The sequence below is a fragment of the Rhinoraja longicauda genome, chromosome 23 (genome assembly GCF_053455715.1).
Source record: "Rhinoraja longicauda isolate Sanriku21f chromosome 23, sRhiLon1.1, whole genome shotgun sequence".
Taxonomy (NCBI): Eukaryota; Metazoa; Chordata; class Chondrichthyes; order Rajiformes; family Arhynchobatidae; genus Rhinoraja; species Rhinoraja longicauda.
In genome coordinates, this window is record NC_135975.1 from 7,575,294 (window position 1) to 7,598,524 (window position 23,231).

Here is a 23,231-nt window from a genome sequence, read left to right on the forward strand (position 1 = left end):
GAATGGGTAACACGATCCTTGAAAGAACTATTACGTTAAGTCCACAAATAATAGTGAAATCTGTTAAGTTTCTTTGAGAACGAAACTAACGTGTCATGTGTTCTGAAATGCCAGTATTCCCCCAGCCCAAGATTCAGACATTCGTTCCCTGCCCCTTTGCCTTACATGTCTGCACAAATCCATCCTCCCATCTGCTTGATTTTCTCTGTACACTCCCCCCAAAAAACACATGATATTTACCTTGTTCTTTATCTGATTCACCTCCTCCTGCCTCATTGATTTTTCCCATCATTCTGTTCAGGAAAAACTGTCCTTCAGCCAACCAAACCAAAATTATGGTAGACCATATTTGTGCATTACTGTTCTGAATGTTGTTACTGCATAGCCAGTTTCTTTGGATCAAGATTGATTTGCTTCTCCTCCAGTTCAGGGGATACCAAGTGAACTCATGAAGCTAATATAGAATTCAAAAATTACCTTTGGCCATCATTTGAAGTCAAATATGATTTTCCTCCTTGTGAATCCTTTCAAGAATCAAGAATGTTTTATTGTCATATGCTCCAGATTCTTACTTGTAGCAGCACAACAGAATATGTAAACATAGTACACTGTAAACAATATAATAAACGAGAGAGAAATAAAAAGTTCAGTGTGTGTATATGTACACTTTGCAAATATACATATAGCGATCACTTTTCCCTCTATTTGTTTGTGTGTGTGTATATATATATATATAAACATAGCACAAAAAGTAAGGAAATTTGTGTTTGGTAGATTATTTCTTTGTTGTAACAATGCTTCTTGGCAATAAATCTTATACCATTGGAAAGCCTGTTTATTTCCCTTTTAAATGGTGCCACATTTGTAAGGAACATGCATTTGTGGGATGAGCAGCAGAGCTGAGTATGTGGGTTGCGCCCATGAAAAATCTGCCAAATCTTCTCTGCCAATGCCAAACAGCTTATTCTGCCATTGACTCTTGTTCGGTGTTGTTTGGTGGATTGGATGATTGAAGTCTGAAGAAACAAGACATATTGGCAATTTAACAATTTATTCATTTAATAAACAGGAGCCTCAGTAGCGTGTGGAAGAACCATACACAGCCACAACAGCCTGGCACCTCCTCCTCATGCTGGTCACCAGCCTGGTCACACACTGTTGTGGGATGGCATCCCATTCTTCAACCAGCATTTGTCGCAAGTCAGCCAACGTGGTTGTGTTGGTCACTCTGGCACGAACAGCACGCCCAAGCTGATCCCACAAGTGTTCAATGGGGTTGAGGTCAGGACTGCTGGCAGGCCATTCCATCCTCTCCACTCCCAAATTCTGGAGGTAGTCTCTGAGAAACCCTGCTCTGTGGGGGCGAGCATTGTCATCTTGGAGGATAGAGTTCGGTCCCAGACTGTGGAGATATGGGATTGCCACTGGTTGCAGAATCTCATCTCGATATCTCTCTGCATTGAGATTGCCTCCAATGATGACAAGCCTCGTTTTTCCAGTGAGGGAGATGCCGCCCCACACCATCACACTGCCTCCACCAAAAGATGTTACTCTATCGGTGCAGCAATCAGCATAGCGTTCTCCGCGTCTTCTCCACACTTTGACCCTATGATCCAACTGCCGTAGGCAGAATCTGGACTCATCGCTGAACATAACGTTCCTCCACATGTTCAGGTTCAAGTGCACGTGTTGCCGACACCAGCACAAACGGGCCTGACGGTGAAGGTCAGTCATGGCAGGCCTCCTGGCAGCCCTATGAGACCGGAGATCGGCTGCGTGCAGTCTGTTCCGAATTGTCTGGGCAGAGAGCCGTCGGCCATATCGTCCTGCAAACCTTGACTGCAAATCTGTAGAAGACAGCCTATGGTTCCTAAGTGCTGACAGGGTGAGGAAACGTTCTTCTTCGGGTGTCGTCTTCTTGGGACGCCCACTTCGCGGCCTGTCTCTGACATCCCCCGTTATATGGAACTTGGCCTTCACTTTGGAGATGGTACTAGGGCTCACTCCAAATAATGCCGCAACTTGGTTTTGCGGAACACCAGCTTGAAGTTGCCCTATCGCACAGGCCCTATCCAGATCAGTCAAACGTGGCATGCCGATTCTTGGAGCAGACACCTACTGACCACTGTAGCAGGGCCCATGCTCACAGATGCTGCCAATCAGGTGCCAATCAGGCACCTGATTGTCAGCACCTGGGGGTACCAGAAGCTCAAAACAAGAGTCAATAGCAACAGCAGAATAAGCTGTTTGGCATTGGCAGAGAAGATTTTGCAAATTTTTCATGAGCGCAACCCATATACTCAGCTCTGCTGCTCATCCCACAAATGCATGTTCCTTACAAATGTGGCACCATTTAAAAGGGAAATAAACAGGCTTTCCAATGGTATAAGATTTATTGCCAAGAAGCATTGTTACAACAAAGAAATAATCTACCAAACACAAATTTCCTTACTTTTTGTGCTATGTTTACATATATATATATATATATATATATATGCAAAAAAAAAAAACGATAATAGTGCAATAATGACAATAGTAGTCTATATAATTCAGAGCTTATTTGAGGTTATAGTGTTTAATAGCTGAATGGCTGTAGGTAAGAAGTTGTTTCTGAACATGGATGTGACAGTTTTCAGGCTCCTGTCCCTTCTTCCCAATGGCAGAGGTGAAATGAGTGTGAGGACAGGGTGGTGTGGGTCTCTGAGTATGCTGGCTGCCTTTTTAAGGCAGTGATTCCGGTAAATCCCCTCGATGGTGGGTCATTCTGTGGGTCTTGAGATGGCTGGAGAGGCCAATTCTAGAGCCACTGTCTTGATTGAGGGCTCTGGCCCAGATGGTATATCTGGGCGAGTACTAAAGTCTTGTGCTACTCAGCTTGCTCCAGTGCTCACCACAATATTTAACCTCTCCTTGGCCAAGTCCGTGGTCCCTGCATGCTTCAAAAGATCCATTATTGTACCGGTGCCAAAGAATGCCTCTCCAGCTTGTTTAAATGACTACCGACCGGTTGTCCTCACCTCGGTTGTCATAAAATGCTTCGAGAGACTAATCAAGAAGCACATCTGTGCCCTCCTTCCTCACAACATGGACCCACTACAGTTCGCATACCGTCCGAACAGGTCCACGGATGATGCGGTCTCCCAGGTCCTGCACACCGCTCTCTCTCATCTGGACAGCCAGAAGGGGGGCTATGTGAGGATGCTGTTCATTGACTTTAGTTCAGCTTTCAACACAATAGTCCCCGGCAGACTGGCTAAGAAGCTGCTGGAACTGGGGCTTAGCACCCCTCTGTGTGCTTGGGTCCTGGACTTTCTCATCGCCAGGCCCCAAATGTTCAGGATGGGAGAACACACATCTAGCCCCCTCACCCTGAACATAGGATCCCCCCAGGGTTGCGTCCTTAGCCCCCTACTGTACTCCCTGTACACACATGATTGTGTGGCCAGGTTCAGCTCAAACTCCATCATCAAGTTTGCTGATGACACTGTGGTGGTGGGCCGGATCTCCGACAACGATGAGAAGGCTTACCGGGAGGAGGTGGCTGATCTGGCACTCTGGTGTCAGGACAATAGCCTCCTCTTGAATGTCAAAAAAACTAAGGAGCTGATTGTGGACTTTAGAAGGGCTCAACATCCAAGGACGTACACGCCACTGGAGATAAATGGATCTACTGTGGATAGGGTGAGCAGTTTTAAATACTTGGGAGTCCACATCAAAGAGGATCTGACATGGGCAACGCACATTGCCGCACTGGTGGGCAAGGCAAAGCAGCTCCTTTACCACCTTAGACAGCTGAGGAAATTCAGAGTGTCTCTGAGGAACCTTCATTGCTTCTATTCTGGGGCTGTAGAGAGCATCCTGTCCAGCAACATTACAATCTGGTTTGGGAACAACTCTGCCCAGGACAGGATGGCCCTGCAGAGAGTAGTGCGTTAGAAGGGCTCAACATCCAAGGACGTACACGCCACTGGAGATAAATGGGTCTACTGTGGATAGGGTGAGCAGTTTTAAATACTTGGGAGTCCACATCAAAGAGGATCTGACATGGGCAACGCACATTGCCGCACTGGTGGGCAAGGCAAAGCAGCTCCTTTACCACCTTAGACAGCTGAGGAAATTCAGAGTGTCCAGATGAGAACGCACCATGGGAACTACACTCGCCCCCCTGCAGGACCTATACATCAGGAGGTGTAGATCGAGAGCAAGCAAGATTATGAGGGACCCCTGCTACCCCAGCAACGGACTGTTCCAGATGCTACGGTCAGGCAAGCGCCTCCGCTGTCACGCTGTGAAAACGGTGAGGATGAGACGGTTTCTTCCCACAGGCCATCAGGACTGTTAACTTTTATAACTCCAGGGACTAAATTTCGTCTTCTCTGTATTAACTTTATTTATATGCTGTAACTGTAATTCTTTTTTTGTGCACAATCCGCAGGCATTGCCACTTTCATTTCACTGCACATCGTGTATGTGCATGTGACAAATAGACTTGACTTGACTTGATGACTGGTATTGGTGGTGGGATGTAGTTGGGCCTTCTTGACAATAAGTCTCTCCTTTTGTCGTTGGCGCTTGTGTTTTTCAGCCTATTGGAGGTCTTCTTCAGGGAGTGCAGTTCCTTTGTGAACATTGATTCTCCATGTTGCTCGGTTCTGTATTGTCCTCCCAGTAGGTGGGGCTAATGTGGCACTTTTTGAGGTTAATCCTTGTGTTATCCTTGCAATGCTTCGCCTGACCTCCAGGGGCTCACAGTCCTTTCAGGAGTTGGGAGTAGAGTATTTGTTTTGGGAGAAGGAAGTCAGGCATCCTGACAACTTGGCCATTCCATCTGAGCTGCTGTTTGATGATGTTAGAAGTGATGGAGTCAATGTCAGCCTCTTCTGGCACATTGATGTTAGTGTGCCTGTCTTTCCAGTTGATTCGCACCCTCCTCCGAAAGCACTTCTGGTGGTAGGATTTAAGGCCTCTGCGGTGTCTGCTATAGGTGGTCCAATTATCAGCTACATATAGTAGAGTGGGAAGAATAATGACTTTGTAGACCAGTAGCTTGGTCTTCACTTGGAGGTCACGGTCTTCAAAAATTCTACTGCTAACCCTGGCAAATAGCACAGTGGAGTTAGTGATGTGTTTCATTATCCAGGTCTGTACTGGATGAGAAATGGTGATCAAGAGATGGAAGGTGATCAAGAGATGGAAGGTCTCCTAATTTAAGGAAGGACATTCTGGCTATTGAGGGGCTATTCAGCGTAGCTTCACCAGGTTAATTCCCGGGATGGCGGGACTGACATAATGAAAGAATGGATTGACTGGGCTTATATTCACTGGAATTTAGAAGGATGAGAGAGGGTCTTATAGAAACATAAAAATTCTTCATGGATTGGGCAGGCTAGATGTAGGAAACATGTTCCCGATGTTGGGGGAGTCCAGAACCAGGGGTTACAGTTTAAAAATAAGGTGTAGGCCATTTAGGACTGAGATAAAGACATTTTCTTTCACCCAGAGAGTTGTGAATCTGTGGAATTCTCTGTCACAGAAGGCAGTGGAGGCCAATTCACTGGATGTTTTCAAGAGAGAGTTAGATTTTGCTCTTTGGGCTGATGGAATCGAGGGACATGGGGAGAAAGCAGGAATGAGGTACTGATTTAGGATGATCAGCCATGATCATATTGAATGGCGGTGCTGGCTTGAAGGGCCGAATGGCCTACTCCTGCACCTATTTTCTATGTCCCTACAGATGCTGTCTCCTCTGGGTATTAATGACATTTTTGCACTAATCCAGATTGCAAACAGTTGCAATATTTTGGCTTTAGTTAAGTTTGTGTGATGGATGGATTGTTAAGAAATAAGTTTTAAGAGGGTTGTAGATGCTCTTAAGGAAGGCTAAAACTTTGAACAGGGGCCTTCTGGACCCTCGTATATGAAAAATAAATAGCAAAGGCAGAAGTCAGAAACATATGATCGATAAAATACAAAGAATAAATGAGAATGTGCTTGATATTTACTTTGAAGAGTGAGAGATAGAGAAAGGGAGAAGAAGTGAAGTGCAGGATAGTTTGTTTATTGCTCAATGATGTGGACCCCAGTCCTGCTCCACAACTTAGAGTCATGGAGCTACAGAGCTATACTTCTGACTAAGGCAAGGTGCAGGAGAACTGACTGGTGGCATGAAAATTATGATTCTATTGCTATGTTGTTAGACTACTGTGCAACCAGACTGTGATGTAATGTTCCCAATTTGGTTACTATTCTCAAATGATTATGAGGAGAATTCATAATCAAACTGGATGGGTTTGGAGTACATTTGGCAGATCTCAATCTGCCTAGATTGATTCTGGATGGTATCTTTTGGGGTTTTTTTCATAATAGATTGGTATGACAGCTTCTCCCTCGGCCATTTGAGTGGGTCGTTTATAACTATCTACCCTATTGTACATTGGTCTGGAGATTAGTTTAGCTTTGAGATACAGTGCCCTTTGACCCACCAAGTCCATGCTGACCAGCGACCCCTGTACACTAGCACTATTGTATACACTAGGAACAATTTACAATTTTTACCAAAGCCAAATTAACCTACAAAACCTGTATGTGTTTGAAGTGTGGGAGGAAACCGAAACACCCGGAGAAAACCCACGCGGCCAAGGGGAGAACGTACAAGCACCGCGCAGACTACACCCGTAGTCAGGATCTACCCCGGGTCTCTAACGCTGTAATGCAGCAACTCTACCGGAGGTCCACCATGCCTGGATGCCAGATTTCTTGCCCTGAATCCCAGATGGGTGTGCTGCGATGTTTCATGGTCACCATTACTGATGCCAGTTAATGAATTGAATTTTAATTCCCCAGCTTTCATGATCAGATATAAACTTGTTTCACTGCATCATTAGTCCAGGCAATTGGATTATCAATTCAGTCATTTAACTATAATGCCACCATTCCCATTAGCCTGGCATGTTAAGTAGCATGAGAATAAAGGGATACTGTTTGCATTTTATTATTTAATATATTCTCTTCTGTCCATATAAGGAATGTTCTATTAAGAAAATTCCTTGATGGCTATTATTTTATGAACTGAATAATGTTGAAAGTGCAGTTCAGAGAATTTATGTGATTCTTAGATTCGTACTTAATCAGTTTAGTTTCATTAAGCATGCTTTGCTGGGTAATTATTGTATTGCCCAGAAGGAAATAATTTATATTGTCACTTTAAGGCCTTTGTAATGGAGGCATTTTATATATTGTGCAATTTAATCTTCACTGTTTTTTGTGATATTTTGAATTTTACTTCCTGTATTCATGCAGAATTTTCATAGTTTGTGATTATAAGATGTAGTGTGTTCAAGTGATAGGGAGAGTATTTTAATTGAAAAGTGATGTATCATTTTATTATATATTTTGCTAACATTTTGAATTGCATAAAAATAATCACGTTTTGTTTAATTTTGAAATTTTATTTAGCTACTTTACAGGTTTGATATTTGAGATAACGACTTGGTTGCCAGTCTTTAATGGGAGTAATTTTTCCATTCAAAATTTTAAATTTTCAATTTTATTTGTAGCTCCCTCAGTGTATTGCTGATCTTAAATACAATGACAACAATTTGTTATGCATCACGTTAAATTTTTTGTTAGTCTCATTTACTTTCAGATAGACACAAAATTCTTTCTCTCCAGAGATGCTGCCTGTCCTGCTGAGTTCCTCCAGTTTTTTGTGTCTATCTTCGATTTAAACCAGCATCTGCAGTTCCTTCTTACTCATTCACTTTCAGAATGCTTGATTATAAAACTCCAGTAATTTGAGATTTTGGTACTGATGATCACAGATTTCTTGTAGCAATATTATTTGAACAAGATAATGGGCTAAGAAAGTTTTCCAAAGTTTATTAAAGAAACGTAACTGGCTGGGATATCCAAGAAAGGGGATATTGTGAGAATTCAACTGTTGATGAGAAAAGAATATGCAACCAGCAGAGGGTCACTGGAAGAATGTGCGAAGGGCTCAATTGCAGACATTTCAAGCAGAATTCCCAGCTTTTAAAGAAATTTGCCATGTTCTTTTTTTGATTTAAAAACAAATGTAGAATAGTTATTAATGACGCTGTTAGCAAAACAAAAAACAATTGGAAGCAGGGTAGGATAGTAAAGAATATTGTACAAAATCCAAAGTCAGATTTTTATTTTGAAGGAGAACAGCCATTCCAGTGAATGCTGCCTTATAGAACAATCCCATGAATGAAATTCTTGCACTTCATTCTCTGACCCTTTCTCCCATAAGCCCATCAACTCCACGCTGTCTATCCTACCATGTACCTACATTTACAGCAGATTACAGTACTATAACATAGCCATTTAACATACCAATTAGCGTGTCTTTGGGAGACACGCAAGAAAATTCCACACAGTCACAGGAAGAATATGCAAACACCACGCGGATATTACCAGGCGTCAGGTTTGAACGAGGGTCACCAGAGCAATGAGCAGCAGCAGTACTTGCTGTAGCACAGCACAATGTGTAGGAAGGAACTGCAGATGCTGGTTTATACCGAAGATAGGCACAGAATGCTAGAGTAACTGAATGGGACAGGCAGCATCTCTGGATAGAAGGAATGGGAAACATCACCCATTCCTTCTATCCAGAGATGCTGCCTGTCCCACTCAGTTATTCCAGCATTTCGTCGCACAGCACATTTCAGTCTATTTAAACAATGGAGGAAGCAAGCTACAGCAACCTACCAAAGAAAAATCAGGACATTACCAGAAAAATATAGCGAGTGAAAAATAATTATCTATAAATTACATGAATAAAATTAATCTCATTCACTTTTTACAGTACAGTTACCAAGTCTGATCAATGAAGGAGTAATCTGGAGATAACATAGTGGCAACTTCTCAAGAATTTGTCATTTCTGTCCATTTTCTTCCTACTTTTTAAATGTTCATCTTTTCAGCAAGAGGAAACTGTAAATCTAAATCATCTAAAGCAATTTATAGATGTAGTATGAGCAAATGTAAATGTAAGTGATAAACTGTAAAGCAAATCATCGGACAACATTGAGCCTGCTTATATTTCAGATCCAGTGCATTTGGACATTTGCCAATTTTTTTTTCTAAGAATTTGTTTGTGACTTTTTCCTTTTCTGGAAGATTGTTATTCATGCCGAAAATGGATTTACATGCAATCACTGCCCTCTGGTGCTTTGCTTAAATCAAATTTATTTTGTGTACAATGTGAAACTAATTGTCTTAGCAGGTAGCCCTTAATATGTTTGTATTTGTTTCTGTCTGGTTTTACTGGCATCTATACATTATGCTAAATCAAGACAAAAGTAAAATATATATAATTTTCCCCTCTTTGGAATTTTGTGACTTTTACAAAGCTGTTCAGCAATGCTAGTCCTATGCCGGATCATCACCGGGTGCCTATGCCCTACTCCGACGGATCTCCTGCCATTGCTCGCAGGTTTCGCACCCGCCAAGCTTCGCAGAGAGTTCTTCACTCATAGGCAGGTGTGCAAGGCCCCATTGGAGGCCAAACATCCTTTGCACCACCTCGCCCAGGATTCACAGCAACTGGGACCTCAACGCCTGTCATCTCGTCGCCCCTTCTCCCGTCATGCAGCAACCCTCTTTGGCTCTGGTTTCAACATACTTGGAGCATGGAGAACCAGCTGAGAACAGACTTCGCGACCACTGAACACCATAGCCCCACCCGGCTCGGACATGCCCCGCAAAGAGTGGGTCGCCCTGAATTGGCTCCGCACAGGAGTCAGCCGGTTCAGCGCCAACATGCATCGTTGGGGGTTGTGTCCATCAGCAGCCTGCGTGTGTGGAGCAGACCAGCAAACAGTGCAGCACATCATTTTCGACTGCGCTATCCTCCGCCCCCCCCCCCCCCGGTGGAGGGGTAGACCTCACGGCCCTCGACAACAGCACATTACACTGGCTACAGCGCCTGGAGGGTGTTACATAACTTCTGCTGCCTCAAACACAAGAAGAAGAAGAAGTCCTATTTCCAATATTAGTGACTGTAGTTACTCCTATTTTCATTAGATATATCTCTGACACCAACATCATGTTTGTCTTTATTTGAAATAAGAAACAAATTCAGTATTGGTATTTGTAAACATTTTCTCAAGACCATATTGATTGCTACCTAGAATGGCCAAGTTAGTAGAAAAAGACTGTTTAATCAAAGTTTACCCTTGAATAATAAGGGGGTTTTCATGCAGCCGTACTGTGTCAGGCTACCTAACAACAAACCCTTTCTATGAACAATGGCACTTTATTGTCATGTGTACCTAAGTACAGTGAAATTCTTTTTTTTGCATACAATTTAGTGACAATCCTTCTATACATTGAGTACAATCATTCTACGTGTAAGAAAATAGACCACACTGCGTGAGTACGCAAGAGTCAACACGTTTTAGGTTAACATCATCCTGTACCCTTCAAGTCATTGAATACAATACAGTACAATACAATACAATACAATATGTCTTTATTGTCATTGTACAGGGGTACAACCAGATTGGGAATGCGCCTCCCATACGATGCAATAATTTAATTAGCTAGTCAGTATTAATTTAAACAACAACAACCCAACAAAACAAATTGAAACAGTTTTAAGACAGAATAAAGTGCAAGTAGATCTGTGCCGGATCACTGTGCGTTGTGACCATCCGGCTCAGCAGGACCGGTTCATAGCAGCTATGGCCCTGTGGATGAAGCTGTTCCTGAGTCTGGAGGTGCGGGCGTAGAAGGCCTTGTATCGTCTGTCCAATGGAAGGAGTTCGAACAGACTGTTGCAGGGGTGTGAAGAGTCTTTGTGGATGCTGGTGGCTTTTCTGAGGCATCATGTGTTGTAGATGCCCTCCAAGGCTGGTAGCTGTGTTCCGATGGTCCTCTGAGCTTTATGGACTACCCGCTGAAGAGCTTCCTTTCTGCCTCCGTGCAGCTGAGGTACCACACAGGGATGCCATGTGTTCGGATGCTCTCTATGGTGCAGCGGTAGAATAAATGACTTAAATGGATTTATAACAGCTTCCCAGGCAACATTATTTTGTACTCTCAATTCAGGATATTTGCGCAAATAATTTTCTGAAACCCATTTGATGTAGTTTCTTACTGAGGAGTCATGGTTGTTTAATAGCCTTTGAAGCCCAGAGAGTTACACAGTGCTTCTTGGTGAAACATTTAAAAAATAAATACATTTTCCCACTGAATTATTGGGGCAGCCACAAGAACCTAAATAGAAACAGTTGTGGATCATATGGCAGTTGGAGCCCATTCACCAGTAATCTGTTCCTCAAAACTGCTTTCCCACCTGATCTTGGTATCTGAAAAATTATTGATCTCAATCATATTTAAAAAATGAGGTAGCATTGTGAACAGATGCAATACTGGGCAATAAAAGGTATATGTGTATGACTAAGCGATCCTAAAAACCTAATTAGGATTAACAATCTTCAGCCATGCGATGTCTCTTATCAATAGTTGTGGTCGGTTAAATAACTGCAGGGGACAGGATATGAATGGCATTCTGTTTCTCGGGGAAAGTTGGGTGCTGAAGAGCAGGCTGATGTATGCGCAACTAATTGTGGTCACAAGTTCTGAGAGGATGATATATATTTTCTTGCGATCTCCATCATCACAGAACTATTCCACAACCTATTTGATTCCATTTGATGAGAGCATTGAATATAGTGGAGGTGAGACAGCATGTGATTGTGATATGGAAGATATGCTTCCTGTGCCATTTTCCTGTTTTTCACTCAGTTTTTATTGTTATTACTTTATACGGTTACACTGTAAGCTTCATGTGAACAAGGAAGCTCATTGCACCCTTATCTGACAATAATCTAATCTAATTAGCTGCGCATCTACTCAAATGTTTACATTTACAATACCGGTATCTACCCAGCAACATCAAAGATTGCCTATGTATCTGGTCATAAGTCACAAGACAAATTCAATTGGGAATTGAGGTCTCCTCTCAATTATTAGCCACGTAATGAATGTTGTTCAATGTGTTACTGAGTGGTAGTTAAACATCAACAACCTACTCGATGATGCCCAGTTTGGGTTCTATATCATATATCATATATCTACAGCCGGAAACAGGCCTTTTCGGCCCTCCAAGTCCGTGCCGCCCAGTGATCCCCGTACATTAACACTATCCTACACCCACTAGGGACAATTTTTACATTTACCCAGCCAATTAACCTACATACCTGTACGTCTTTGGAGTGTGGGAGGAAACCGAAGATCTCGGAGAAAACCCACGCAGGTCACGGGGAGAACGTACAAACTCCTTACAGTGCAGCACCCGTAGTCAGGATCGAACCTGAGTCTCCGGCGCTGCATTCGCTGTAAAGCAGCAACTCTACCGCTGCGCTACTTTGTGTTGGGGATATGGCTCACATAAAAAAAGGATGGTTGTGTTTCTTCAAGATCAGTAAAATACCATTTTCTGCTGCTTCATTAATGACCTTTCTTGAATTGGTACCAGTGGAGATGTTTGCATGATGTGTAGGAAGGAACTGCAAATGCTGGTTTACACCTAAGATAGACACAAAATGCTGGAGTAACTCAGCGGGACAGGCAGCATCACTGAAGAGAAGGAATAGATGATGTTTTGAGTTGAGACCCTTCTTCAGCCTGGTGTCAGGGAGAGGGGGACTAGAGATTTGGAAGGGTAAGGTGTGGAAACAACAGATCAAAGCAGACAATGCTCAAGGGAATGTACAATGGTTCATTGCAGGCTGAGGGGAAGGTGACAACGAGGCAGACTAGTTGGAGAACTTCCATGACGTTCAATACCATGCGAAAACATTCAGGAAGAACGGCAACATCCACTTGCTAAAAAATTGAATGAAAAGTATTTTAAAATTTGAATGGCTTTCTGTATTTGCCTACCATGAGTAGGGGGAGCAATCCAGCAAGTAGAACTGCTGGAGCTCACTGATAGTTCCTGCTTGATGGCACAAATCTCAGAAGTATTCAACGTGAGCAACACAATTTTTTAAATGATATCCAGTGTAGCTTCGTGCTTGCAGCATTCATAATTTTTTGCAAATGGTTATAGTCAGTAACTAGAAGTATCAGAATTCATGTTTTAATTGACTGCTGTCTTTTATTGTCAGGTCTCTGCAGTAGATTCTCTGGAGGGGCAGTTACTGCAAGTGGAAGGGCTGAGTGACCTACGCTTGGAGCTCCACAGCAAAAAACTGAACATGCACATGGTTCTGATTGATGAACTACACCGCCACTTATATATTAAATCCACAAGCCGTGTTGGCCACAAAAACCAGGATAAGAACAGAACTGGGTCAGTATCAAATTATGTGAAGTATGTTAAAAGGTCATATTTTGGCATGGACATAGTTTGACCGTGTAGAAGTTAACCTTTTTGCCCATCCATACAAATCCAATTTGCCCACATTTGGACTACATTATTCTCAGTCTTGTTTATTTAAGTGTCAAGTATATTACTTCATCTTTAATTGAATTCTTGAAATGTTTACAACTTTGGAAAAAAATCATTTCAGGCTGGGCAACAAATGTTGGGCTTCCTTGCAATAGTCATCTCCTGTAGTGTTGAGAAGAAATAATATATATATTTAAATCAGACATCAGCTACAAAAATAATATAAGAAAATAACTGCAGATGCTGATACAAATCGATTTATTCACAAAATGCTGGAGTAACTCAGCAGGTCAGGCAGCATCTCGGGAGAGAAGGAATGGGTGACGTTTTGGGTCGAGACTGAAGAAGGGTCTCGACCCGAAACGTCACCCATTCCTTCTCTCCCGAGATGCTGCCTGACCTGCTGAGTTACTCCAGCATTTTGTGAATAAAGCTACAAAAATAACATTGACAACCTGGCACAATGTCCGAAAACCAAATACCTGAAAAAGATACAACCAAGCCCATTGCGCTTGTGATATTTCAAATTGTGAAATGAATTTACAGCCCTATATTATCCATTAGATTTGTAAATATATTATTTTTGGGTACATGTTCAATTCCCTTATTAAAATAGCCAACTTCCACATTTTTAGGAAGTGCATTCCAAATCATTATAACTTATTGCATTTAATAAAACGTTATTTTCTGTTTCGCTGACCAATTAGCATGGTACATTTTCCTGCCTTTAATCTTTTCCAAATAGAATCAGACCTTTTTCATTACTTAAATTCATGAATATTAAGCTGTTTAATTCTGAGTAAAATTACTCATTACTTTGGATGTTAGTGCTTGAAGAGTAAAAGACAGCTCAGGAACTGTAAATATGTATTCATTATTGTGTCAGTTTGCTCGTTTTCATCAGTTCCAGAAATTAATGTCAGCAACAAATTTCAGAAATATTATATGCTCTGTAAAATAATCCATGTTTTCTCCAGCAAGTGCTTTATATATGTAGTGTAAAAGATGCTGTACTTGCTGTGTTACCAGTTAACACGGGTCATTTACGAAAGCAGCGACGCATTCGATGGAAATAGCATGCAAAATATAACAGGCCTTTAAGAATTTATAGCATGCATGCTTCAGAATTTATCTTTCACGACCTGCATTGAACAGCAAAAATTGCTATTGTTCTTAACTATGACATACAGACCTAACTTTCAACAATTCATTCCAAAGATGAAAAATGTGAACTAAGATTGATTCAAATACCTTTCATCAGGGGGACTAACACGAAGGAGCTGATTGGAGAATTTCTCAGTCAATATTTCAGACAACAAACTTTTTTTTCTAAAACTAAAGTAGTGGATGTTATAATGTTCATTGGCAGGCTGATGAAAACATATTTTTCTGAAAATTGGGAGAGTGTAAGACACCATTGGTAGCTCCAAATAACTTTGTCTTGATATTGCATTTACAGCTTGTTAATGATTGATCAACTATTGATCCCATAAAGTTAAAAGGATTGTGAGTAGTAGGAACTTGAACCACAAGGAAAATGTAGGAGTGAGGAAAAGGCAATGAGAGTGAAAAGGCTGAGATAACAGAAGTGAAGAGGGAAGAGAAACTCCACATCAAGCCATTTCAGTCCTCCACCGTCAGTTTATCTTGATGGACAACAGTATAACAATGTTTTTTTTTATTGCTTGTTAACATTTTCTAACCATAGCCGTTACATTATTTTCTGAAAATAAGAAGAAAGTTGAAAACAGTTTAGGTTTGTCTGATCTCTTGGCATTCAAGTGATGAAACACAGGTCAACCAACAGCTCCATGATCATTCTTCTGGGGGAAATTATAAAACAGGGCCTCTTCTGTTGAAACCTTTCTACATTTCCCTCTTGGACTATTTGCATTAAGTTCCTCTGTTCCCCATTACCATCTGGATCGGCAGAAGGTTATCAGAAAATTAAAGCCTAATTAGCCCTGCTGCCATGTCAGAAGCTTCAGGTGGGGCCAGAGGGATTTATCCTAGGGGAAAATTGGTTGTTGTATATTTCTAGTTCCATTGATGTTAAATTTGGTCTCTCTCACGTTCTCCTTTTTTTAAATTCTTGTTTCTATTGATATACATTTTTTTCCAAATGGAACTTAGAATTTGATACGCTCCACAAATAGGTTATTTGTTGAATATCTGCCATGGTGGCAGTTTGAAACCCAATCTTAAATTCAGAACACAGTCCCATGGGAAGTTTCCATGAACCCAAACCTACCGCATCTTATCAGATTCCCAAGTCAATTCACTCCGCAGATTCATTTCTTGTAACCTTCGACGTTGAAATGAGATTTCTTAGCTTCATGAACAATCCAATCCAACTCAAAATTCCAGAAAACCATGAAAAATGAAACGTGTCACAAGTTGCATTGATTGCTACATAAACACGTTATTAAGGGAATCTTGTTTTAGGTTCAGAGTGGATGGTTTCTGGAATAGCTATTGTTCAATTGTATTTAATTTTAGATGTGTCACTTACTTTAGTAGTTTTCAAAGTAGAGCTTGGTTAGGCAGTATTAAATTCATTGAATTTTTTAATAACTTGAATTGGCGTTAAGCAGCACAGCAAGGCATTCCTAGCATGATTTTTAATGTAATGGTGCTGTAAGGGGTTTTCTGCGCCGAGCTTTCGCCCGACCTAAGGTCCCCGTGCCTTGCTCTGGTCCCTCGACCAGACCTCGCACACTGGTTCCCCGTGAGTGGTTCGACCCACTCACCCCTTACGGTTCTAGACACTGGACTTTGATGCAGGAGCGTTTATAGTGCAGAAAAATTCAACCAGACCAGATTTAAACAGAAAAGGCTTTTATTGTGCACTTGGGACTATTGTCCATGAATACTTATACACAGTTCTATAAGACATATCTATAAAACGCATACCGAATTACATGAATACTTTTGACTATGAATCCTAAAACGTACAGTTCTACAAGACATATACATGAATACTTTTGACTATGAATCATAAAACGTACAGTTCTACAAGACATATACATGAATACTTTTGACTGAATCCTAAAACGTACAGTTCTATAAGACATATACATGAATACTTTTGACTCTGAATTCTAAAACGTACAGTTCTACAAGACATATACACGACTGTAAGATGGGGAACGTACGACACATCGCAAAATTGGCCAACACATGTTTACTTATACACCCACGTTAATTAAACCACCCTCCCCATTACACTAAACTATGTCCAGGATGTGCAGGATCGGGGTACATGCTCACCATGGGGCTATTACTGGGGTTACTGGCTGTTCGTGCTGCTTCTCCGCTGTTCTCCGTGAGGGTCGTGCTTGTTCTGTGAGTTTCTTCCTTCCGTTCTTCTCGGGGAGTCTCCGTTCTCCGTGCCATTTGTTGCCTCCTCTGACTTCTGTCTTGCATCAGTTGCGTGTTCCCTCCTGGCTTGCGTTCCTTGCAATATTTTAAAACCCAAAAGTCGTGGCCAGTTATACTATTCTGACCAGTCCTATCTCCCGCCAGATCTCGGGATCTCTTTGTTTCAAAGATGGGTATTTGAGTTTTCTCTCTGATCTGCGTTATGTCCGGGGGTACCGGTGATGGCCAGACGGTCTGTTAATCTGTCTCTCGTTGAGAGGTGATGGGTTTAACTGGTTTCCCATCTCCTGCCAGGTAGGTTTCTATGGGCTATTGTGCCCCCTTAATGAGATTAACTGTGTAGGTCGGCTTGGGGCATTGTGACTATGCTGATGTCAGCGCCCCAGTGTCTGGACTTCGACCTGGTTTCGCAGGTTTCTGCATGGCCAATATCCATGTTCTGGCCGTGGTTTTGCAGAAACCTAGAGACTGGGCTGTAAGGTTTTTGCTTTTGTCCCTGGAATTAACCGTGTAAACCTTCTCTGCACTGCCTCCAGAACAAGTACATACTTTCTTAAATATGGACACCAAAACTGCACACAGTATTCCAAATGCGGTCTTACCAATACTGTATACACCTGCAGCAAAACCTCCCTACTTTTATACTCTATCCCCCTGGCAATAAAGGCTAAGACTCCATTGGCCTTCCTAATCACTTGCTGCACCTGCATACTAACTTTTTGTGATTTTGTGATTTCTGTACTAGTACCCCCAGGTCCCTTTGCGTTGTATTACTTGTGCAAGTTGGTGCTTAGTGTTTAAAAGTGTTATCAAATAGTTTGAAATGAACAGATTCAAACTTGGTTCTTGCTTTTACTTTTTTTAAATAAAAGTTGGATATTTTTATTGCTATTTGTTTCATAATGCAAATTATATTATGCTGTAATATATAATCAGTTTTATATTTTGCTGAATTTTGCCAATCTCACACTTGGGATCATTACACAATTCAGTTTGAATTGTAATACTTGCAAAACTGTTTAATTTAAATGAAGCACAGATTCAATTGGAGAATAAATTAAAAAATAGTGAATTAGATGGGCATGTCACTGAACCTATTCCTTCTGTGGAAAAGATTTCTCTGCATGTATTAGAATTTCTTACTTTGATCATACATTCTTTCCTGAAACATTAAGAACCTTTCTTGTATGGAATAATTTACAACTCCATGTTCCTCCCATACATTGCTTTCTATTGTAAATTAACATTTAAATTCCAACAACGAAATGATTCTTTTTATCAAATTTATTGTTTAGCAGTTGTTCAGCGAGATAATTTTTTAGATAATACATAATCTGCCTGCTGAACAAAAGAAACTGGTTTTTATAAACCATTTTCAGTCTACCTTAATTTCTTGATAAGGCTCAGGTTGCTATGACACTCTTTCAATGTTCATACAACTTCAAGTGCACAAGCATGTTTGGGAGTTATGTAGTGTGTTTCAAAGCAACAAATGTTTTTTCCAGAATTTGAAAAATTGTCTCCAGTCAGCAACATTGCAGCAATTAATTGGTTATGTTTCTTCCTCTCTTCTAAGAACAATTGAAGTGTCATATTCCTGTCTGCCATAATCTCCTCTTGTTTGCCTATTTTAAGTTTGGGGAATCATTGTCCTTTATTTGTAGCAAAGCTGATTTGTCCAATCACACTGATGTTCATTCTAGTATTGAATTGCTGTTCAAACAAAATTGACCATGACAGTTGTGTGTTTGTTTCCAGTACCTTCTAACCTCAATTCTGACCAGTCAGTCAAAGCGAGCAGTGACATTATTAAGCAAAAAGCAAAGTGCTGGAGAAATTCAGCAGGCTAAGTTCTTCGAAACCTGACCCAAAAGCCCATCTGTCCATTTTCCTCCGCGGATACTACCTAACCTGTTAAGTTCCTCCAGCTTTTTGTATGTTTGCTCAAGGTTTTAGCATCTACTGTCTCTTGTGTCTCCAGTGAGAAATTAGTTGTTATTTGATTCTGTCTCTGTTGATTTTGGTCTTGTTGGCATGGAGAATCAGGTCAAACATTAGTACTTTTGTGAATTCATTATTTTTGAAATCCATCAAAATTGAAATGTTCAGGAAGATTGACAATATTTAACTGGGTTTGGATGACCATATGTTGAAATTAAGTATTAGGCTTTTTTTCTCTCTTTGTAAATGGTACATGACTTTCAGATTGATGCCAGCAATTTCTGTTTTATTAACCAAAATATCTGCATTTACATTGCTTGCTTGTGGTTAAATTGATGTCATTTGTGTGAGGATAAACATAAATAGGAATATTTTTTGTATTTTTACAGCTTACTTGGGAAGGATATATCTCCTGCTCCTCTTGTTGATATCAACTTTGTATCAAACTCACGGAAATTTATGGATAACCCACAGTATGGTGGTTCAGGGAGTATGGCAGGTGAGCACATCAATATCCAAAGATCTTTGATGCTGGCTGCATTTGACATGTTGCTCATGGGATACTGCTTTAAGATTCACCTAATTGATCTCTATGGAGGAAAAAGGAAAGTGTTCGGTTAATTAACAGGAGAAAGCTGTGTTTGAGCATCACATCATCTGTTAAAAGACCTTGTATATTATTCGATTTTTGTGAATTAAGTCAAGAAATTAGCAGTTTTCTTATGTTCTTACGGTTAACAGAATTGGTGATAATTCACAAGGCCTCAAAGTCAATCGGCAGTCATCTTGACTTATGTTTTGCAGCATTGGACAGATATGATCGGTGCACACTGCATAACTGACCACAGGTTTTTGTTTGTGCGCATTGATCACGTAATTTCATCACCAATGCCTGTAATGTTGGTGAAAAAATCCCATTCCACACAGGAGACAATCAGAGTTTCCACAATCTTACGAACCTCCCTCGAACACCAGGCATCAGTTGCACTTTCACTAGGTGGACTGCAGCTGGTGTTGCAAAGTCTGATGAATTTAAAAAGTAGCTTCTCGTCTTTCTCTGCCCAATTAGAAACATAGAAATATAGTAAATAGGTGCAGGAGGAGGCCATTTGGCCCTTTGAACCAGCACCGCCATTCATTGTGATCATGGTTGATCATCCACAATCAGTAACCTGTGCCAGTCTTCTCCCCATATCCCTTGATTCCATTAGCCCATAGAACTCTATCGAACTCTCTTTTAAATTCATCCAGTGAATTGGCATCCAGTGAATTGGCCTCCACTGCCTTCTGTGGCAGAGAATTCCACAAATTCATAACTCTGGGTAAAAAAGTTTTTTCTCACCTCAGTTTTAAATGGCCTCCCCTTTATTCTTAGACTGTGGCCCCTGGTTCTGGACTCCCCCAAAATTGGGAACATTTTTCCTGCAACTAGCCTGTCCAGTCCTTTTATAATTTTATATGTCTCTAGAAGATCCCCTCTCATTCTTCTAAACTCCAGTGAATACAAGCCCAGTCTTTCCAATCTTTCCTCATATGACAGTCCCGCCATCCCGGGGATTAACCTTGTGAACCTATGCTGCACTGCCTCAATAGCAAGGATGTCCTTCCTCAAATTACAAGACCAAAACTGCACACAATACTCCAGATGTGGTCTCACCAGGGCCCTATACAACTGCAGAGAACTTTTTACTCCTATTCTCAAATCCTCTTGTTATGAAGGCCAACATGCCATTAGCTTTCTTCACTGTCTGCTGTACTTGCATGCTTACTTTCAGTGACTGGTGTACAAGGACACCCAGGTCTCGTTGCACTTCCCCTTTACATAATCTGACACCATTGAGATAATAATCTGCCTCCTTGTTTTTGCCGCCAAAGTGGATAACCTTACATTTATCTACATTATACTGCATCTGCCATGCATCTGCCCACTCTCTCAACTTGTCCAAGTCACCCTGCAACCTACGAACATCCTCTTCGCGGTTTACACTGCCACCCAGCTTTATGTCATCTGCAAATTTGCTAGTGTTACTTCTAATTCCATCATCCAAATCACTAATATACATTGTAAATAGTTGCAGCCCCAGCACCGAGCCTTGCGGCACTCCACTCGTCACTGTCTGCCATTCTGAAAAAGACCCGTTTATTCCCACTCTTTGCTTCCTGTCTGCCAACCAATTCTCTATCCATGTCAATACCCTACCCCCAATACCATGTGCTGTAATTTTGCCCACCAATCTCCTGTGTGGGACCTTATCAAAGACACTTATCAGATGAAATACAGAATACTCAACCTGCTGAGTTATTCTAGCACTTTGTATCCTTTAGTGTATTAACCAGCATCTGCAGTTTCTGCAGAATACAGATTATATTGAGTTGGCAGTTGAGGCATCAGCCTCTGGAAGATGCCTCTTTTAGGTGACAATAAACGCCTTGATATCCCTCAAAAGCAAAGGTGCTCCTCCAAAACACCTAACAATCATTTGTCATCAAGGTAAAGGTCTTGGTTTCAATTGAAGCTGTAACATTTCGGTGACAATTGGGGCACTCACTACTTCTGTTTGTGCTGATTCTCTTCAGTCTTTCATTGCTAAGTTCTCTCTTGGCTGGCAGTGAAAATTCCATCAATCATATCGCGAGTTCAGTATGCGTATCAGCTCAGAGAAATGGACTGAGCTTGCGAGACATCTGGCGGGGACAGAAATCCTACCCTCCCATAACTCTTGTGATCTGCTCCTTCAAGCATGCCTACTTTGACCATTGTTCAGTTTGATTTCGTTAATCACTTATTTAATGCCTGCAAAGGTGTCATGCATGGCTCGATGAGTTGTTTCTCTTAATGCATTAGAATTCAATTGGAGATCAAATCACAGCATGTCTCTCCCTATTTCTCCCTATTGTTCAATAGATGTGATGAACCTTGGTGTCATGAGATTCAGTTAATTTAATCCCAGTTCAGGTTGCTAGAAGGTTGGGATTCAAAATAGGAGTGTATCCTGTTTAAAACCTAAGAAAGCAGGAAATTGCTGGGAGTCTCATCTTTTTTTGCCTGCTGATATCGGGTCTTAAAATGTATTTCACTAGGTAATTTGACAAATAAAGTGCCATTGTTGTACCATTGTAATCATTATTATATGCAGTATCTGCTTGGTTGTGTGCAAGTTAACGCTAGGCTGTTCTACTGTGAATATATCTACCACCAACTTCCTTCCCATTCCCCACTCCCATCCTCCTGTCCACCCAATCCCAAGTGTCTTACTGAACAAGAGATCTTGTTCCTACCTAGGGTCTCACTAAGCCAAAGGCCTCTTTCCAATTCAACAGATACATTATTTAATGGATCACCAGTAATAATAGTCCACTGATTCTGAATGGCATAGCACAAAACTGGTGTCTGAGAAAATTGGAGTAAATGAATTGGCAATCATCATCCACCTCTATCAAGCTACCAATCTGAGGCAGCCAAAGCACCAGAAAGTGCTGTCTGTTACTGCAGCAGTTGTGGGCAGTGGGACACGTAATGTGGCCCATTGTACTTAATGCCATTAATTTATGTCCTTTGATTGGAAAGCAGGCAACTGTGAGCCTGCAGCAAATTAGACACGTACAAAATCTTGGAAGAAGTCGACCTTGCCAGTCGTCAAACACAGAGCATAATTTGCAGCAATTATCAAATTAGGCTAATTTTGTATATTACCACACTCAAGGCAAGCTTTATGCGTATTTCATGCACAATTGCTTCTTGCAGATTGGCAGAGAATTCGGTAAGGAAATAGTATTATTTCCTAAGTTAGCATTCATTGTTGTTAAACAGATATTTCCCAGAGCGCAGGAGGATGAGGGGTGATCTTACAGAGGTGTAGAAGATCATGAGATGATTAAATAGGGTAAATACACATTTTATTACCCAGAGTAGATGAATCAAGAACCAGTGGGGATATGTTTATGGTGAAACACCTGAAGGGCAACTTGCTTACATAATGGGTAGTAGGTAAATGGAACAAGTCTCCAGAGGAGGTACTTGAGGCAAGTACAATCACAATGTTTAAAAATATTTGGACAGGTACATGGATGTAGATTGGGCATGTTGGTCGGTGTGGGCAAGTTGGGCTAAAGGGCCTATTTGCTCACTCGGTGACTCAAGGACTCTGAGCTCATGAATGATTATCTCTGAAAATATTCATCAGATAAATATTGGTTGCATTTTTGTACCATGGGTAGGCTTTGGCTTGTTATGACTTGCTGCTTCAAGTTCATCAAGATCTCAGGACAACCAGTCAAACAACTTATTTATTTTTTAAAGTTGCTTTCAATTCTTCAACTGACCATTTCATAAAGCTTCTTAACAAACTTTCCAAGTTTAAATCTAAAACTTTTATTTTTACAGTGGTCTGGAATTAGTAGGTGGTTATCTGACAGGTTTCTTGAGATTTGCCGCTTGTTGCAGAGCGAGTAGTAGTGCTTCCTAGATTTTCATGCCTGTGGATCC

The 23,231-nt window shown here is 41.2% G+C and overlaps 1 protein-coding gene across 2 annotated transcripts in view; it reads left to right on the plus strand.

Annotated features, from left to right (window-relative positions):
* The window catches only part of exoc4 (exocyst complex component 4), a 348,017-nt gene that overhangs the window by 9,919 nt on the left and 314,867 nt on the right, over positions 1-23,231 (plus strand). For both annotated transcript variants that reach the window (XM_078419531.1, XM_078419532.1), the window contains exons 3-4: positions 13,140-13,324; positions 19,135-19,244. In XM_078419531.1, the coding sequence (XP_078275657.1) occupies positions 13,140-13,324; positions 19,135-19,244 (295 nt within the window). The remainder of the gene's footprint in view (positions 1-13,139; positions 13,325-19,134; positions 19,245-23,231) is intronic.